The sequence below is a fragment of the Gymnoscopelus microlampas genome (genome assembly GCF_963454915.1).
Source record: "Gymnoscopelus microlampas genome assembly, chromosome: 21".
Taxonomy (NCBI): domain Eukaryota; kingdom Metazoa; phylum Chordata; class Actinopteri; order Myctophiformes; family Myctophidae; genus Gymnoscopelus; species Gymnoscopelus microlampas.
The window spans coordinates 10820000-10838985 of NC_139958.1; the positions used below are offsets into that span (position 1 = coordinate 10820000).

Below are 18986 nucleotides of genomic sequence, written 5' to 3' on the forward strand. Positions count from 1 at the left end.
CTAAATGAAGAGTAAATGTTATGCATTGTAACTGTGTTTTCAAGATTCATTGAAAATACACACCCCTGCTACTGGTGACTGATATTATCCTTCTAATGCATGAGGGCTGTGTTTTTTCAATTACTTTTTTTATTTTACATTTTTTATACATTTTGAAAATGAAATTAAATATACATTAAAGAAATTGAAAAGAATACTTCCACCTCACACATTAGGACAATATCAGTCACCAGGCGTTAAGACAAGTTTCTAGGTCAAAGTATGTTGGATTGTGGAAGGAGTTAAGAGTCACAAAAAAGTGGGTTAAACACATGAATAAAATAGTGGAGAACATGACTGTGCTCGCTGCCCAGTGAGCCCAAGAACAATCAACAACAAATGACAAAAGTATAATCAGTAATGTAATACAATTGGATGTTTTGATTACTTTGTCTCCAACGTCTAGAGTACAGTTAGACAATCAGCATACTTATTAACTTAACTACAAGGTGATCATAGATACAAAGTAATTGTCACTTTGTAGAGAAGAGAATAGTCACGGTGCAAGTCAGAGTTAGGACCTTAATTGCAGGACAAGAGGCACACACATATTTTAGATTATTTATTAACATGAAAACAGAAACACGAGGAGCACTGGACATTAACACCGGTGTTACTAGGAACTAAAACCATAAGGAATACATAACACAATGATTACTATTTACAATCTGGCAAAGAATAAACAATACTGGGGCGACTAAGTAGGCACCAGGACGAACAGGTGAACTCAACAGACCATCAACACAAGGATAGGCTCAAACTAGAAGGATACAGGTGCAAAACATTGGCTAATCGCAGGACTGGTGAGACGGGTAACAGCAGCAAAACACTACAACATTACTACAAAATAAAGATGCACACGTTTAAATCAAAATCTAACCAGAACTAAGATACAAGGAAGACACATTACAAAATTAAAGGAACCCAACTGAAAAGAACAAAAACCAGGAAACAAGGAACACAAGAAAACACAACAGGGAGACAGAACAGTGACAGAGAAGAGCATAGACATAAAGACGTAAACGCCTCCTCCGACTCTGGGGCGTATGTATCTGCAGGCGCCATATTGGGGATGGCAAGCTCATAAGAGGCAGCCGACTTTGATGTTAGAATTGCTTTCAACTGTAATGGACGCATCCCTTGAGGTCTTCAATACCCAGATACGTTTGTGTCTCTTATGTATCGTTTTTATAGGCTATTTATTTTGGACAATTAGCCAAACAGCATTTTGCAAGACTAATTGTATATTAATACTAAGCTGGAGAATTCACAAAGTACTTGAAAATGTCGGGATGTCACTCCTCCATTTAGTTGTGTTATTTCCCCAACTAAATCACATTCAGGCAAGTTAATACAACAATGGTAAACCCACACGTTTTAATTTTTCATGTACCGTCGGAGCTCCGCGGTAGGTAGAAAATTAATATAAGCCTATGAGATGTTCAAAATGTAGACATGAACAAAGTCAGTCGGGATTGGGATGAGAATTCCGGTCTTCAAAGTCGACGCTCGGCGCTCGTAAAGACAGTGATGTCATGCGAAATGCGACTACTTGTCTGTCTGCAGTCTCCCCTCTGCTGTGTTAACATTATGGGTAACCCATTCAAGTGGAAAATGAAATGTGAAACACATCAACTATTGAGAAAACAAGAAGACATGTTGATAAAGACACTCTATACATTTGGAAACATATTTAACGGACCTCGAGTGGGGGCGCTGTCTCAATTGTGGGCGTGAATTTGTAGTCCGCCGTGTGTCTCTATGCTCAGTGAGGCACGCCAACGGACCAGATGAAAGATTAGGGTTTTGGGCTGTATTAGAATGTGACAACTCCCCCACCGTCCCCTCTGAGGGCGGAGTCCTTGTTTTCTCGTTTTTGCATTTCACTATCAGGTGCACATCACACCGTAATCATCAACCCATCATCAACCCAAAGAATAACGACAAAATAGTCTGATTAAATGTGATAATGTCACATTCAGTGCATTGACAGCATCATGAAATCAAAGACCATGTTAGTCAGTGACCTCTAGACACGTTACCTAGTCCAGACCATGCTGACGGGGCGTGACGTTCAACGTGGAGTAAAGCACGATCTGTTCTGGAGGAGGATGAGGAGCGTAGGCGTAGCGAGAGGGGTGCTGGACCGTGACGTAGTGGACCTCAGACTCAGACTCACACTTAGAGGTGGCAGAATAATCCTTTTTCTTCCTGTCAAATCAAAAGACTGACCTTATTTAATGTCCTAAGAAATTTGCTCTGCTTCACGCATGTGGCAGTGCTTAACGGGTGTGTGTCGCACTTGAGAGATTGACAGAGATCTGACAGAAATAGCTGCTGCGTGGAAAGCTAATATTGATAATTCAGTTTTAATCTTGCAAGTGTATATGTAATCAAGGTCTATTTCTTGACTAATGCATTGTGTACAATACGCACAGAACTGTGGGAAAGACCCCGCCCCCCCCCCCCCCCCCCCCACCACACACCTACCTGCAGCAAACGATGTAAATCAAAATCAGCACAAACACTGAAACTCCAACTCCAACTCCTACTCCAACTCCTACTCCATGTCCAGATGTTACTTCAGCTTTGGAGAAACACAATAACAATGAGAGGAGATGTTCAAATCTGCAGTTCTGATGTCATTGTCAGTTATTCTTGATTTATGAATAATAGTATTAGTAGTGATAGTATTACTGAAGCTGGAAATGACATCATCAAGAAGACTGATGAAATCAGAGATTATGTTTGAAATACAATGTTTTCATGGCCAAAAACCTTTGATCATGAGAGCTTGAGAATGATCATGAGAATAATGTAAATCTGAGGAACATGGGCAAGTAGACAGTGGAGATTTACTGCACAGAGGCTTCCCTACCCCTATATATGAATCCATTACAATAGTAAAAGGTCAACAGCATATAGGTGGATTATGAGACATTGCCGAGCTGCCGTTTCCAGTCTTACCTGTTCTTGTGATATTTAATTGATAGATATCATTTGCCAAGTCCGACTCTGGATTCACGCATGGCTTTGTGCCGTTAGTTGTTGTCACACTGGCGATGGATAAAATAATATTAGTGATGGACAGCATGTAAAATTAATGGCAACTCTCAGGAGTATGACTTATGTTGCATTCACACTGACAGCTACAAAAGATACAGCGCTCGGGTGGCGCAGTGGTAAAGTCCTTGCCCACCACCACAGAGTTTATGGGTCCGAATCCACCGTGGTGCATCCGGCTTTGTCGGGCGTCTATGCGAACACAAATTGGCTCGTGTTCAGGGGCAGGGAAGCCGGACGGGGAGGGTGCCTCTGCATGTATTCCTACAGGCTGAAGCAGCACCTGTCAGCAGGGAGTGTTGGGCGGGAGGAGTAGGATGAAGGCTCTACGTCCTCCCGGTGAGGGCTCCTCACTGGCAGGTGTAGGATACAACAGCAGTGACAACACAGAAATGTGTGTGGGGTGTAAATAATTGGAATAACTACTAAATTGGGGAGAAAAAGGGGGTAAAAAATAATTGGCTACTCTAAATGTTATAAAAAAAATATTTTTTAAAACACAAGAACAATGTAGAATAAAATATATTGCCTGCGGGGATAAAATAGAACATGGAACTGGCTCACGAAAATAATTAGTTTCCTCCCACTCCACGCTGTAATTGTCTGAGAAGATTTTAGCTTTGAAGATTTTGTAGCAGCTACAAACGTTGGGCATTGCTTTGTATCTTCATGTTGCTGGCTTCCATTGAAAATGTAATCTGAATACTCACCTCTTCAGACTCCACCTTAGCCCGTAGCACTTGCCCTAGCCTTGACGACCTCGCAGGCTTATGAAAAGGCTAAAATGTCATTTAGATCGCATGCTACTGTATGTAGACAGATGCCGGTTAATTTGTAGACCTGGCATCCTATAGTGTGTATAGTTTCATTGTACAGATTATTGATCGTTTTATATATTATACTGTTTAGAGTTTAGACTGATGATAGGTTCTTGGTTTACCTATGATCCTAGATGACTAATTCTATGCATTTGATGTATTACCTCATGTTGTCCTTGCTTACTGTAATTCGCTCTGGATTAAGAGTGTCTGCTAAGTGCCTAAATTGTGAATTGTAAATTGTAAAATTAATGGTAGACTGTAGCTTTTTATCTGCCAGTGTGAAGGCAGCATTAGGCTTCTGTTTAGAACATTCTACTTACATGATCTCCTTGCTTGGACACAATGGAGACGCTTCATGTATCTGGTAATCCTTGATGAGACTTAAGTTCATGTAGTTGATTCCTTGATCTGGACATATGCAGCTATCACGTTGACCTGTTTTGCAGGTTGTCCAGGTTGCATTACATTAATTATCAATCAATCAATCAATCAATCAATCAATCAATCAAAAATGAAAACCATCATCTGTTCTTTTTTTCAACTAACATTAGCAGACAAATAAATTATTCTCCACGGAACTATAGCATCACAATAATTATGACCTTTTATACTTGGCTATTCAAAAATAGCAGATATACAAGCTCATAGCTTGTTTACGAAAGTAAACCAGCATAAGAACACACAATGAAAATATTACAGAGTAAAAATCAGATTTTTGTCAATAAAATAAAAATGCAATCTAACCATATTAGAAATGATTATGGCTGGTATTATCCAAATAGTAGGACAGGTCTAAGCAACTTGATGTTCAACTAAAAAAATGCAATCCACATAGTGCATATCTTTCCACCAGGCCTGCTTTTCTACCCATTGTTGTGTCAGTCCAGCCCTGCCTCAGATTAGCTGTTCAGTTCACACACTCACAGACACATAAACACACAAGACACTCCGACAGACAGTGGCGTCGTTAGGCGGGGGCTTCGGTGGCTATAGCCACCAATGTTTTATCCAAAGCCACCAATAAATAAATAAAAATGTAAAACGTTTTTTTTTTTTTTTTTTTAATTATATATCTATCACCCTAACCTAACCCTACCCTTAACCCTAAAACCGAAATAAAGTAACAAAAAATGGGGGAAAAAGTACCCAAATCCGCATGCGCGGGGGGGAGAGGTACATGCTCGCGTGCATGTGCCCGTTGCCTGGGGGGCTAAGCCCCCAACCTAGTAGAGAACTAGCGACGCGTCTGCCGACAGACAAATACGAAACGTTGCACCATATGTCACAGATGGCTGCACCCCATGACCTACGCAGTCCTGGCTAGGCAACCCAGCCTGGTGGCGATATGCGCTCCACCAAGCAGCCTTTTCCAGTCTTACCTGTTCTTGTGAGATTGACAAACTTTCCCAAGTTTGACTCTGGATTCACGCATCTCTGGTCGTCAGTTGTTGTCACACTGGAGATGGATAAAATAATATTAGTGATAGACAGCATGTCAAATAAATGTCACCTCACAGGAATATGACTTATGCTGCTGTTTAGAACATTCTACTTACATAATCTCCATGCGTTTACAGAATAGATTCACTTCATGTATCTGGGAATTATTAATGAGTCTTGGATGCATGGAGTTGATTCCTTGATCTGGACATTTGCAGATAGGTCTACCTGTGGAATGAAGTGACAAGACACTTTGTTGCATGAACAGGTGCATTAAAATAATTACATATAATATGAAAGCTTTTATTTGTTTGTTTTGATTTGACTAATATTAGCAGACAAATAAGTGACAGCAAATGATTCTCCCCAGAACCCCCATGATCCCCATGTGAACCAGCAGAACAACACACAATAAAAGGATTTCTAGTCTTACCTGTTGTTTTGAATTTATAGATATTCTTTCCCAAGATTGACTCTGGATTCACACATTCCTGGCCGTTAGTTGTTGTTACACTGGAGATGGATAACACTTTATAAGTGATGGACAGTGCGTAAAATGAATGGCACCTCACAGGAATATGACTTATGCTGCTCTTTAGAACATTCTACTCACATGATCTCCATGCTTGGACAGAATGGAGACGCTTCATTTATCTTGTAGCCCTTAATGAGACTTAAGTCCATGTCTGTGATTCCTTGATCTGGACATATGCAACGATCACGTTGACCTGTGGAATGATTGGACAAGACACTTAGCTACATGCACAGTTGCATTAAATTAATTAAATATTAAAACCATTATCTGTTTCCCCCCCAGCAAAACCAGCAGAACAATACACAATGAAAATATTAGAATGTACAAATGGGACTTTTGCCTACACATAGAAATAGATGAATTAGAATAAAAATCCATTATTTTCAATGCAATCTAATTAGAAATTACTATGGTTGTATTATTGAAGGATTTGGAAATGTTTAAGCAACTTGATGTTCAACTAAAAATGTGCAATCCTACATCTCCACCAGGCCTGCCTGCCCACCCAGGGTGTGTCACTCCAGCCCTGATCGGTACACACACACGTACGGACATGCGCACACACACACTAGAGTGCACCTCCAAACACTTTCACTTCTGCCCATGGGAGCACCACAAATGCGAAATGTTGCACCGTATGTCGTAGAAATGCTATTGCCCCAGCTTCCTCACATCCTGACAGCTGCGCCCCACGACTTACTCAGCACTGGCTATGCCCACCCTAGCAGATGCGCTCTGCCCAGCTGCCTCTTCTAGTCTTACCTGTTCTCCTGATATCATAGATGAACTTTCCCAAATTTGACTTTGGATTCACACATGGCTTCTTGCCGTCAGTTGTTGTCACACTGGAGATGAATAAAATAATATTAATGATAGACAGTGTGTAAAATGAATGGCACCTCACAGGAATATGACTTATGCTGCGGTTTAGAACATTCTACTTACATAATCTCACTGCCTGGACAGAACTGAGTCACTTCATAAATCTCATAGTTTATGATGAGACTTGGGTGCATGGAGTCGATTCCCTGATCTGAACATGCGCAATTACCATGTTGACCTGTGGAATGAAGGGACAAGATACTTAGTTTAACGCACAGTTGCATTAAAATGATTAAATATGAATTGCTTTAGCTGTTTTTTTCCCCCGACTGACAACATTAGCAGACGAATAAACATCATCACATAATTCTCCCCAGAGCCCAAAAAGAAATCAGAACAAAATACAATGAAAAGATTTGAGGAGGAAAAACTGTAATTTGTCTATGAAAAATAGATGACAGAATTGTAAAATCCATTATTATTATAAGCAATCTAACCATGTTCGAAATGACTGTGGTTGGTATTATCCAATTATTAGAAAACATTTAAGCAACTTGATGTTCTACTAGAGAAGTGTGCTCCTCAGAGTGCAGATCTCCATCAGGCCTGCTCGCCTACCCAGGGCTGTGTTAGTCATGAGGTGCAGCTAGCCTTGAAACCAGATGAATCTACCAGTGCAACAAAACATTTTTGCCCTTGGCAGATTTGGTCTAGCCCCGCCCGGTTGTGATTGGATTTCGCTGCCTCCGAAGTTGTGGGGCACCAATCAGGGCCTGCTCTTCTACCCAGGGTGTGGCTGCACCCCACGACCTACACAGCCCTGGCTAGGCAACCCAGCCTGGAGGAAATATGTGCTCCGCCAAGCAGCCTTTTCCACTCTTACCTGTTCTTGTGAGATTGACAAACTTTCCCAAGCTTGACTCTGGATTCACGCATCTCTGGCCGTCAGTTGTTGTCACACTTGGAGATGGATAAAATTATATTAGTGATCGACAGCATGTAAAATAAATGTCACCTCACTGGAATATGACTTACTGTATGCTGCTGTTTAGAACATTCTACTTACATGATCTCCCTGTATGGACAGAATAGATTCACTTCATATATCTCATCTTTTATAATGAGCCTTGGGTGCGTGGAGTTGATTTTTGAGTTTTGATCTGGGCATTTGCAGATAGGTATACCTGTGGAATGAAGGGACAAACTTGGTTAGTTGCATTAAAATAATTAAATATTAAAACCATTATCTGTGTTTTTATTTTATTATTATTTTTGACAAACATCAGCAGACAAATAATCGACAGCAAATGATTCTACACCGACCTAAAGTAAACCAGCAGAACAACACACACGAAACGTGTCCCAGAACCGACAACAAAAAAGCAGTTATCCCCACACTCAATTAAGCACACGCTATTATTGACATGAATCCAGACGCTACCCAGCATTTTCCTCCTGCCTTTTTGCAGAAAACTCAGAAATACTGTTTTGTAATTGGAATAGTAGGCTATGGACGTCCTTTTTGATTGAGAAACAACGCCAGTCCACAAATAATAATAATTTTAACTTTGAAAAACTTCAACGCGCAACTTCACAGTGTGGGAACATTTTGTCCATTCTTTTAAGAACGGTGTTTCCAGTGATGTCTTGTTTCAATCGGGCACCATTGCGCACAGGACGCATTAAAGTAATGGTCGGCTTGATCCTCACCACTCCTTATCATCACCTGGGGCTGGGAGCCCTGCTGCAGCTACATGTACACTCCTCCACAAAATATAAACCTTTTCAGCTCTCTCTCCTGACGATCTGGGCCGGTTGCGACTCACATAGTCTACTAGCATACATACATTTAACACTTTGATTGACTATCAATACATATGATGAAGAGAAAATAAATGCCTGCCTGGAGCGAGGCCCTGTGCAACCGCACCATTCGCCCCATCGGCGATACTGCCCACGACTTACACAATCCTGGCTAGGCAACATAGCCTGGCTGAGATACGCGCTCCGCTGATCAGCCTTTTGTAGTCTTACCTGCTGTTTTGAATGTATAGATATTCTCGCCCAAGTTTGAATCTGTATTAATGCATCTTTGGCTGTTATTTGTTGTCACACTGGAGAAGGATAAAATTATATTAGTGATAAACAGTGTGTAAAATGAATGACACCTCACAGCAATATGACTTATGCTGCTGTTTAGAACCTTCTACTTACATGATCTCCCTGTTTGGACAGAATAGAGACGCTTCATTTATCTTGTAATCCTTAATGAGACTTAAGTCTGTGTCGTTGATTCCTTGATCTGGACATTTGCAGATAGGTATACCTGTGGAATGAAGTGACAAGACACTTTGTTGCATGAACAGGTGCATTCAAATAATTACATATGATATGAAAGCTTTTATTTGTTTGTTTTGTTTTGACTAACATTAGCAGACAAATAAATGACGGCAAATGATTCTCCCCAGAACTAATGTGAACCAGCAGAACAACACACAATGAAAAGATTTCTAGTCTTACCTGTTGTTTTGAATTTATAGATATTCTTTCCCAAATCTGACTCTGGATTCACACATTCCTGGCCATTAGTTGTTGTCACACTGGAGATGGATAAAATAATATTGGCGATGGACAGTGTGTAAAATGAACCTCACAGGAATATGACTTATGCTGCTCTTTTTAGAACATTCTACTCACATGATCTCCATGCTTGGACAGAATGGAGACGCTTCATTTATCTTGTAATCCTTAATGAGACTTAAGTCCATGTCGGTGATTCCTTGATTTGGACATATGCAACGACCACTTTGACCTGTGGAATGATTGGACATTACATTACATTACAGTCATTTAGCAGACGCTTTTATCCAAAGCGACTTACAATAAGTGCATTCAACATAGGTAGCCAAGACAACTACTAATCACCAGAAGTCTTAAGTGCATTCTCTTCTAAAACAAGCAACTAAGAGTAGTAGACTAACCTAGAGCTAAGGTAAAAGTGCAATATAGCAGCTACCTACTGTACTTTCTTAAACAGATGAGACAAATAGGAAAGTCAAATGAGCAAGAGCTAAAACAAATAAGTGTATCAAATAAACAAGATCCAATAAAACAAGAGCTTGTGGAAGTAATTGTCAACAAGTAGGCAAGGCTAAGAGGAAGGATCAGGATAGCGTTTCCTGAAGAGGTGAGTTTTCAGCCTGCGGTGAAAGATGGGCAGTGACTCTGCTGTCCTGACATCAGTAGGGAGTTCATTCCACCACTGTGGGGCCAGAACAGAAAAATGCTGTGACCATGTAGATCGGCCAGAAGGACCACTGAGCGACGAGGCAACCAGTCGCCCCGAGACGGCAGACCAAAGTGGTCGGGCAGGGGTGTAAGGGGTGTAGTTGTGTGGGAGAACTTGGGGCGGTTGAACACCAGGCGAGCTGCAGCTTTCTGAACAAGCTCCAGAGAGGTCTGATGGCTGACGCCGGGGCACCAGCAAGGAGGGAGTTGCAGTAGTCCAGGCGAGAGATGACAAGAGCCTGGATGAGCACCTGCGATTAACAATGCTCCAAATGTGCGTTGCAATTTTGCCAGACATCCCCCTACATGTGCCCGCGGCACTCCTGTGCCCCTCCCTTCCCTCTTAACGTGAACGTGCAGTGTAAAGGGGGGCGGAGGGGCAAAGGGGGGCGGGTCTACAGAGGTACTACAGCAGCCACACACATCTCCTCCCCTTCCCGGCCCGCGCAAACTCAAAAGAGTTGAACAGACTCATTTCTGTTTACATGAGACTGCTTCTCTGTGTAGTGGGCTGTCATGGGCTGTCATCTCCGTGACAACAGCTCATGGAGGTGTCGGCAGGTTGTTGATTGGGTTCATTGAGAGTTCAGAGTGCCCGATTTTACTTTCGCTTTTGACCAGTGCAGGGGCGCCGATATTTATAAGCTCTAGCGGGTGCCCAACAAGGCGCACATGCACGCCCCGTTCGCGCGTGCGCGAAAAAAAATTGCGGGTTTTGGTCGGTTAATTGACTTTTTTGGGGGGGTTTTGAAACTTTATTTCGGTTAATTCGGTTGTTCAGTGGCGATCTGAACCAGGCGATCTGATTTTGAAAAATAATTTTAAAAAAATACTTTTTTTTTTTTTTTTGACCAGCACCCAGTGGGTGCTCCTCACCCACAGTGGGTGCTTTAGCCCCCGGGCACCCACGTTATCGGCGCCCTTGGACCAGTGTGCTTTTAATTTTTTGCTGCAGTTTTAGCAACAGTAATAGAAGCCTAGATTCCCAATGTGAATGAAAATAGCATGTTCATAGTCCGTCAGTAAAAGAAAGGTGGACACTGAAAATAGGCAATGGACTGAATAATATGCATTCATCCTGATGGGAAAATATGGCACATATTTTATCAGCATCCATTTTAAAGGTTGAATATCACTTTACATTTTTGGGCCCCTGCATATTCAAATGTCACAACAAGTGGAAATTTCCATTTCCCCTGTTTAACGACAACATTGACAAAAAATACCTACGTGACAAAAACATACCTAAAATTGTGAAAAAACAGGATGCAAGGTGTAGGCTGAACTTAAATGTCAAACCGTCTGAAACTTTGATCTTAAACTGTCTAAAAGTTTTACACCTGCCTGTGTATCCTGTATGGTGACGATTGCGCTAGGAACACATAGCAATACATAGAAATACAGACATACTCCCGTTGACCTCGGCGATCTTATCTACACCTGTTTCCTGTAGCAATCTCATAATAAAGATTTGATATGACACTTAGACTGTACACCATGCATGTTGAATGAGATGACACCACTGATAGTGAATAATGCTCAGTTCAAGGCTGTATTTCAATCTTTTGTACAGGTACATTAAGAATAGTAGTAGCCTACTTATTTATGTTGTATTGAATTGTAATTTAGCAGAAAAAAACCTGTTGAATGTTATCAAACATCTGCATCAGACAGCATATGGCTATTAAAATACATACATACAGTATGCAATTACGACGTACAAGATGTCCCTGTAATAAATCTCACACTACTAGGCAGTTGGCGGTTCCACAGGCCGCACAAGGTGCCCTTTTTTTTACATGAGCACCTGCCCCTCAAAATGTCTGTGCACGCCACTGACGACTTACACAGCTCTGGCTATGCAACCCAGCCTGGCAGAGATATGTAGCCTGATTATCAGACTGAAGCTGCGTGGAGCTCACTCAGAGAGTGGGCGGGGTCTATGGTCTGGAACCAGGCTAAGAGATATGCGCTCTGCCGAGTTGCCTTTTCTAGTCTTACCTGTTCTTCTGATATCATAGATGAACTTTCCCAAATTTGACTTTGGATTCACACATGGCTTCTTGCCGTCAGTTGTTTTCACACTGGAGATGGATAAAATAATATTAATGATAGACAGTGTGTAAAATGAATGGCACCTTACAGGAATATGACTTATGCTGCTGTTTAGAACATTCTACTTACATGATCTCCCTGCCTGGACAGAACTGAGTCCCTTCATATATCTCATGGTTTATTATGAGACTTGGGTGCATGGAGTCGATTCCTTCATCTGAACATGTGCAATTACCATGTTGACCTGTGGAATGAAGGGACAAGACACTTAGGGCCCTATAATTGGCAGTGCTATACCCGCACCCGCTGCCCACTAGCCGTGAATTACTGCCCACTACCCGTGAATTACGGATTAACATTAGCAGACGAATAAACATCACATTATTCTCCCCAGAACAAAACAAAAAAAACACCTTAAGAACAAGACACAATGAAAATAGAGGAAAAACTGTAATTTGTCTATGAAAATTAGATGACAGAACTGAAAAATCCATAATTTTTCAAAGCAATCTAACCATGGTCGAAATTACTGTGGTTGGTATTAAGCAGATTGATTCTACTAGAAAAGTGTGCTCCTCGGAGCGCAGACCTCCACCAGGCCTGCTCGCCTACCCAGGGCTGTGTTAGTCATGAGGTGTAGCTAGCTTTGAAACCAGATGTATTTACCAGTGCAAAAATCCGCCCCTTGGAAATGCAGGTTCCACACAGAGATTCCAGACTAATATCTACGTAGTGATATTAGTCTGGCCATGTCAGGCTACGGTGCATCCATCAGGATACAAGAAATTATTGCGGGGGGAATAGAGTTTGTACGACAGATGGTGCAACTGTTCATGTTTGTGGCCATGGGGGCACAACAAATGCAGAATGTTGTACCGTATGTCATAGAAATGCTGTTGCCCCAGCTTCCTCGCATCCTGACATTACATTACATTAGCCATTTAGCAGACGCTTTTATCCAAAGCGACTTACAATAAGTGCATTCAACATAGGTAGGGAACGAAACTACTAATCACCAGAAGTCTTAAGTGCATTTCCTGCAAAAACAAGCAACCAAGAGTATATCATTAGTAAGAGTAAATCTTTAGACTCTGTTGTACAAATCATTAGACTCTGTTGTTCTTCCAAGGGAAGCCATGCAGTGCACTGACACTAACTGTAAAAATGAGCATCACTGTAGAGATTTATGTGCTACTTATGATCTTATTATAAACGTTTTAAATGACTCAAGTAAGGGTCTTTACAAGGGTAAGAAAAAAGTGTTTAGTATAAAACCTGGTTGGAATGAACATGTGACGGAGCTACACACTGCTGCTAGAGCTGCTTTTAAAGATTGGGCAGAATCAGGTAGGCCAAGACAGGGGTCTGTGTTTGAACAGAAACAGGCCACTAATGCCAAATATAAGTATGCTGTCCGATTCATTAAAAAGAATGAGGACACAACGAGGGCAGACTCACTTGCCAGAAAGCTGCAAAACAACAGTTGTTTTGACTTCTGGCAAGAGGTCAAAACCATAAACAGCAGTAAAACTCCATTACCTTCTTCCATTGAAGGAGTGTGTGGGTCAGGCAACATTGCTGAATTGTGGTGGCAACACTACTATGAGTTGTTCAACTGTGTTAAGAGTGACTCTTTTGTGGTGGATAAAGTTGACCCCACTGAAAATGTGACTGTTAGAGCTGAGGAGGTTTACAACACTATAATGAAGCTAGAAAATAACAAAGCTTGTGGCCTGCATAACATCTCAGCTGAACACTTAAAACATGCCAGTCTAAAGCTTGCTCCTATACTTGCTCTATGCATTACTGGTTTCCTTAATCATGGTGTCTTACCAGATTCAATGTTATCTGTGCTGCTAGTGCCAGTTATCAAGGACAAAGTTGGGAAAATAAATAGTATTGATAATTATAGACTGATTGCTCTAGCTAGTATTCTTTCCAAAGTCCTGGAGAAAATCCTGCTGGACAGATTGGATGGGTTTATTACACACAGACAACCAGTTTGGTTTTAAAAGGAAACATGGTACTGATATGTGTATATATGCTTTGAAAGACATTTTAGCAAATTATAGAAGTCCCAATTCCACCATGTTTTTGTGTTTTATAGATGCTTCTAGAGCATTTGACAGATTGAATCACTTCAAATTATTTGATAAAATGTGGCAAAGAGGGGTACCCATGTACATTATAAGGATACTTGCCTTTTGGTATGCTCATCAGACTATGCAGGTGAAGTGGGGTAATACTGTGTCTGAACATTTCTATGTAAGTAATGGGGTTAAACAAGGGGGGATTTTATCTCCCCTATTGTTTAATTTATACATGGACGATCTGTCAAGGAATCTGAACCTGTGTAATACTGGTTGTGTCATAGGGGATTCTGCTGTCAACCACCTTATGTATGCGGATGATTTAATTATCTTTTCTCCGTACAGTGCAGGCTTACAACAGCTTCTGAGGGTGTGTTCTCAGTATGGCATTGAATTTAATATTAAGTATAATGCCAAAAAGAGTAGCATCATGATTGTACGAAGTAAAGAGGATAGAAGGGCTGTATTCCCTAATTTTATTCTCAGTAGCAACATACTATCTGTGTGCAGTGAGATTAAGTATCTTGGTCACTATATCTCTGATGACCTCACAGATGACAAAGACATCAATAGACAACGATCCAAATTGTATGCTCAGGCAAACATACTAATGAGGAAATTTCACAAATGTTCTGTACATGAAGGTATCACTTTTTAAAGCTTTCTGTACACCTTTGTATACGGCTCACCTATGGAGTAATTACAAGGTTAGCAGCATGCAAAAACTCAAAGTAGCATATAATGATGCTCTACGGTTGCTGGTGAGGGTACCAAGATGGCACAGTGCCAGTCAGCTGTTTGTGAACTTGGGGGTACAGTACCTACCTGTCAAGCCCTGCTAAGAAACCTAATGTACAAATTCATATGTCGTCTTGAAGAGTCTGACAATCATGTTATTAAGGTATTAATTAATCCTATCATGAGCTCCACTAGGTTCTCGTCCATGATATGGAAACATTGGCGTAACAGCCTCTACAGACTGTGAGCAGCTGTAGAAGGACTGTCTTCTTGTTTTATGTGTTTTTATGTTTTGTTTTGTTCTGTTTTATACGTTGCTTTTACTTGAGTTTTAGCAATGAGTAACTGTCATAATGTATTGTTTTATGGACCCTGAGTCTGAAATAAAGATTGAATTGAATATACCTAGCGCTAAGGTAAAAGTGCTATATATCAGCTACCTACTTTCTTAAACAGATGAGACAAAATAGCAAAATCAAATAAGCACGAGCTAAACAAGATCCAATAAAACAGTACAACAATAAAACAAGAGCTTGTACAACTAGTTAACAACAAGTAAGCCAGACATCTACACCAATACGTACGCAACCCTGGCTAAGCAACCCAGCCTGGCACTGATATGCGCTCCACTGAGCGGCCTTTTTTATTTTTACCTGCTCTTCTGAGATTGATAAACTTTCCCAAGTTTGACTCTGGATTCACGCATTCCTTTACCATGTTAGCTGTTTCCACACTGGAGAAGGATAAAATAATATTAGTGATGGACAACGTTTAAAATGAATGGCACCTCACAAGAAATACTTTATCATAAGTGGCAAATTCAGAAACGTAATTATATTAACTCTTATATAATACTTGCATGGGTCTTAAGTAAACTTAAATTCACGTTTGCATGGCTCTAAACTGAATTCAATGTTCTATGGCTTTAATGTTAAAGGGATTGTAGGCAAGTTCAGAGATAAAAAAAGAAAAAAACCCCGCCCCTCCAGCAGTTTGTTTCCCCGACCATCAGGGGGTGATGCAGGGGGGACTTCTAAACGGGCCATGCCGAAAATAGGTTGCTTAATTCGGATACAATGCGTGTCACTGCCCGCCCCTGCCGGTTCTCTGAATTTTTATTTTTAAATAGGCTCTGTCATGATAAATTGACCACATATATGAAGTTAAACAACTAAATTCTATCCAAACGCTATCTTAAAAGTAAATTATGTGCCTCAAAAAAGAAGTTTGAGAGCGTTTTAAAACCAAAAGTAAAAAGTTCACACGGACGCGCACGGACGCGCACATGTGTGCGTTAATTTACGTCCCGGACAAACATAAACAGTAGGGAAAATACGGATTTCAGAAAGAGGACTGTGTTTCAATGCAGGAAAACACCCCAGCATCATTGGCTGATAGAGGGGAAAAAATGCAAAATATATATATATATATATAAATATTTTTCAAATTTAGGCTTAATGTTGCCTAGAATCCATTTAAACTGTATTCAAGTTTGCATGACTCAAGTTAATCTGATTAAATGTCTTGCTATGGGCCCGCTCTTGTATACCTGCGGGGGGTTTTGCAGAGCGTTCCCTTAATTTGCTTAGCATGCTGCTTAGCAAAATTTAATTTAACGCTAAGTTTAACTGTATTCCATTTGTTGCAATAAATTGTTAAATGAGTATTCCTGACTGAATTAATGGTTAAGTCACTATGACTTAACCAAAGACAAAGTTAATGTATCATTAGTTAAGGGTCACACATGGTGGGCTTGTAGATCAGCTTGTCTTGTTGGCTTCTATGCCCAGGATGAGTGCTCATAGGCGGGTAGCAGTAGTGAGGAGAGTCGGTCTCTGGTGGTGTTTGTTGTTTCAAAACTTCCATGTGGTGCATGGCTGTGTGTTAGGCTGACGGGGGTCTCCCAAGTTGGATTGGGTCCAGTGGGACCTCCAGCTGGGTCATTGTTTTCATCATTAGTTAATCATTACTTATGCTCTACTTACATGATGTCCCTGCGTGGACAGAATCGAGTCACTTCATATATCTGCTCATTCTTAAAGAGTCTTGGGTGCATGGAGTCGAGTCCTTGATCTCGACATGCGCAGATATGTTGACCTGTGGAATGATGGAACAAGACATGTAGTTGCATAAACAGTTGCATTCAAATAAATAAATTAAAACCTGTGTTTCTATTATAAATATATACATACATATATATTTTTTATATTAGCAGAAAAATAAATGACAGCAAATTATTCACCCCAGAACAAAAGTTAACACAGTGAAAATATTTCTAGTCTTACCTGTTCTATCAAATTGATCAATAAGATTTCCCAAGCTTGACTCTGGATTTACGCATGTCATGTTGCTGTTAGTTGTTGTTACACTGGAGATGGATAAAATAATATTAGTGGTGGACAGTGTGTAAAATGAATGGCACCTCACCGGAATATGACTTATGTCAGGCTGCTGTTTAGAATATTCTACTTACACAATCTCCCTGCCTGGGCAGAATGGAGACGCTTCATGTATCTGGTAATTCTTAATGAGACGCAAGTCCTTGTTGTTGATTCCTTGATCCGGACATGTGCAATTACCATGTTGACCTGTGGAATGATTGGACATAGACACTTAGCATTAAATAATTAAATATTAAAACCAGCCTATCTGTGTTTTAGGGCAGCCTAATAAATGATACATTATTCTGCCCAGAACTAAAGTAAATCAGCAGTACGATACACAATGAAAACATAAGTGGACAAAAATCAGACTTTTGTCTATAAGAATAGATAGATGACAGAATTGTAAAATCCAATATTTTCAATGCAATCTATCCATATTAGAAATGACTAAGGTTGATGTCATCCAAATATTTAAGCAACTCGATGTTCAACTAGGAAGGTCCATGGAGCGCGCGCGCCCTGGTTAGGCAACCCAGCCTGGCAGAGATATGCGCTCTGCCAAGCTGCCTTTTCTAGTCTTACCTATTCTTCTGATATCATAGATGAACTTTCCCAAATTTGACTTTGGATTCACGCATGGCTTCTTGCCGTCAGTTGTTGTCACACTGGAGATGGATAAAATAATATTAGCAATGGACAGCATGTAAAATAAATGTCACCTCACAGGAATATGACTTATGCTGCTGTTTAGAACATTCTACTTACATGATCTCCCTGTATGGACAGAATAGATTCACTTCATATATCTCATCTTTTATAATGAGCCTTGGGTGCATGGAGTTGATTTTTGAGTTTTGATCTGAGCATTTGCAGATAGGTATACCTGTGGAATGAAGGGACAAGACTTAGTTAGTTGCATTAAAATAATTAAATACTAAAACCATTATCTGTGTTTTTACTATATTTTTTGACAAACATCAGCAGACAAATAACTGACAGCAAATTATTCTCCCCAGATCTAAAGTAAACCAGCAGAACAACACACTCGAAACGTGTCCCAGAACCGGCAACAAAAAAGCAGTCATCCCCTCACTCAATTAAGCACACGCTAATACCTGTTGTTTTGAATGTATAGATATTCTTTGCCAAGTTTGACTCTAGATTCACGCATTCCTGGCCATTAGCTGTTGTCACACTGGAGATGGATAAAATAATTTTAGTGATGGACAGTGTGTAAAATGAATGACACCTCACAGGAATATGACTTGGGCTGCTGTTTAGAACATTCTACTTACATGATCTCCCTGCTTGGACAGAATGGAGACGCTTCATTTATCTTGAAATCCTTAATGAGATCTAAGTCCATGTAGGTGATTCCTTGATCTGGACATATGCAACGACCACTTTGACCTGTGGAATGATTGAACAAGACACTTATTTGCATGCACAGTTACTTATTAAATTAATTAAATATTAAAACCATTATCTGTTTAATTGTTTTTGTCAACTAACAACATTAGCAGACAACTAAATGACAGCAAATTGTTCTGCCCAGAACTAAAATAAACAAGCAGAACAACACATAAAGAAAAGACTATAGTACAAATCTGACTTTTGTTTATAAAAATGGAAGTAGTACAGGTATTGTGAAGTCCAATCTAACCATATTAGAAATTACTATGGTTTGTATTATCCAAATATTAGAAGATGT

The 18986-nt window shown here is 40.4% G+C and overlaps 1 protein-coding gene across 1 annotated transcript in view; it reads right to left on the minus strand.

Annotated features, from left to right (window-relative positions):
• Nucleotides 1–552: 552 nt before the first annotated feature.
• Nucleotides 553–18986, minus strand: part of LOC311037072 (uncharacterized protein) — a 32109-nt gene continuing 13675 nt past the window's right edge. The window contains exons 22-47 of the mRNA XM_084046139.1: nucleotides 18571–18685; nucleotides 18391–18470; nucleotides 18041–18158; nucleotides 17858–17940; nucleotides 17365–17479; nucleotides 17177–17259; nucleotides 16877–16988; nucleotides 15545–15624; nucleotides 12193–12307; nucleotides 12010–12092; nucleotides 9418–9532; nucleotides 9241–9320; nucleotides 8935–9046; nucleotides 8755–8834; nucleotides 7787–7904; nucleotides 7604–7680; nucleotides 6844–6958; nucleotides 6661–6743; nucleotides 5977–6091; nucleotides 5797–5876; nucleotides 5480–5591; nucleotides 5303–5379; nucleotides 4244–4358; nucleotides 3007–3095; nucleotides 2530–2626; nucleotides 553–2250 (exon numbers count right to left, since the gene is read on the minus strand). Of these exons, the coding sequence (XP_083902265.1) occupies nucleotides 2082–2250; nucleotides 2530–2626; nucleotides 3007–3095; nucleotides 4244–4358; nucleotides 5303–5379; nucleotides 5480–5591; nucleotides 5797–5876; nucleotides 5977–6091; nucleotides 6661–6743; nucleotides 6844–6958; nucleotides 7604–7680; nucleotides 7787–7904; nucleotides 8755–8834; nucleotides 8935–9046; nucleotides 9241–9320; nucleotides 9418–9532; nucleotides 12010–12092; nucleotides 12193–12307; nucleotides 15545–15624; nucleotides 16877–16988; nucleotides 17177–17259; nucleotides 17365–17479; nucleotides 17858–17940; nucleotides 18041–18158; nucleotides 18391–18470; nucleotides 18571–18685 (2618 nt within the window). The 3' untranslated portion in view covers nucleotides 553–2081. The remainder of the gene's footprint in view (nucleotides 2251–2529; nucleotides 2627–3006; nucleotides 3096–4243; nucleotides 4359–5302; nucleotides 5380–5479; nucleotides 5592–5796; nucleotides 5877–5976; nucleotides 6092–6660; nucleotides 6744–6843; nucleotides 6959–7603; nucleotides 7681–7786; nucleotides 7905–8754; nucleotides 8835–8934; nucleotides 9047–9240; nucleotides 9321–9417; nucleotides 9533–12009; nucleotides 12093–12192; nucleotides 12308–15544; nucleotides 15625–16876; nucleotides 16989–17176; nucleotides 17260–17364; nucleotides 17480–17857; nucleotides 17941–18040; nucleotides 18159–18390; nucleotides 18471–18570; nucleotides 18686–18986) is intronic.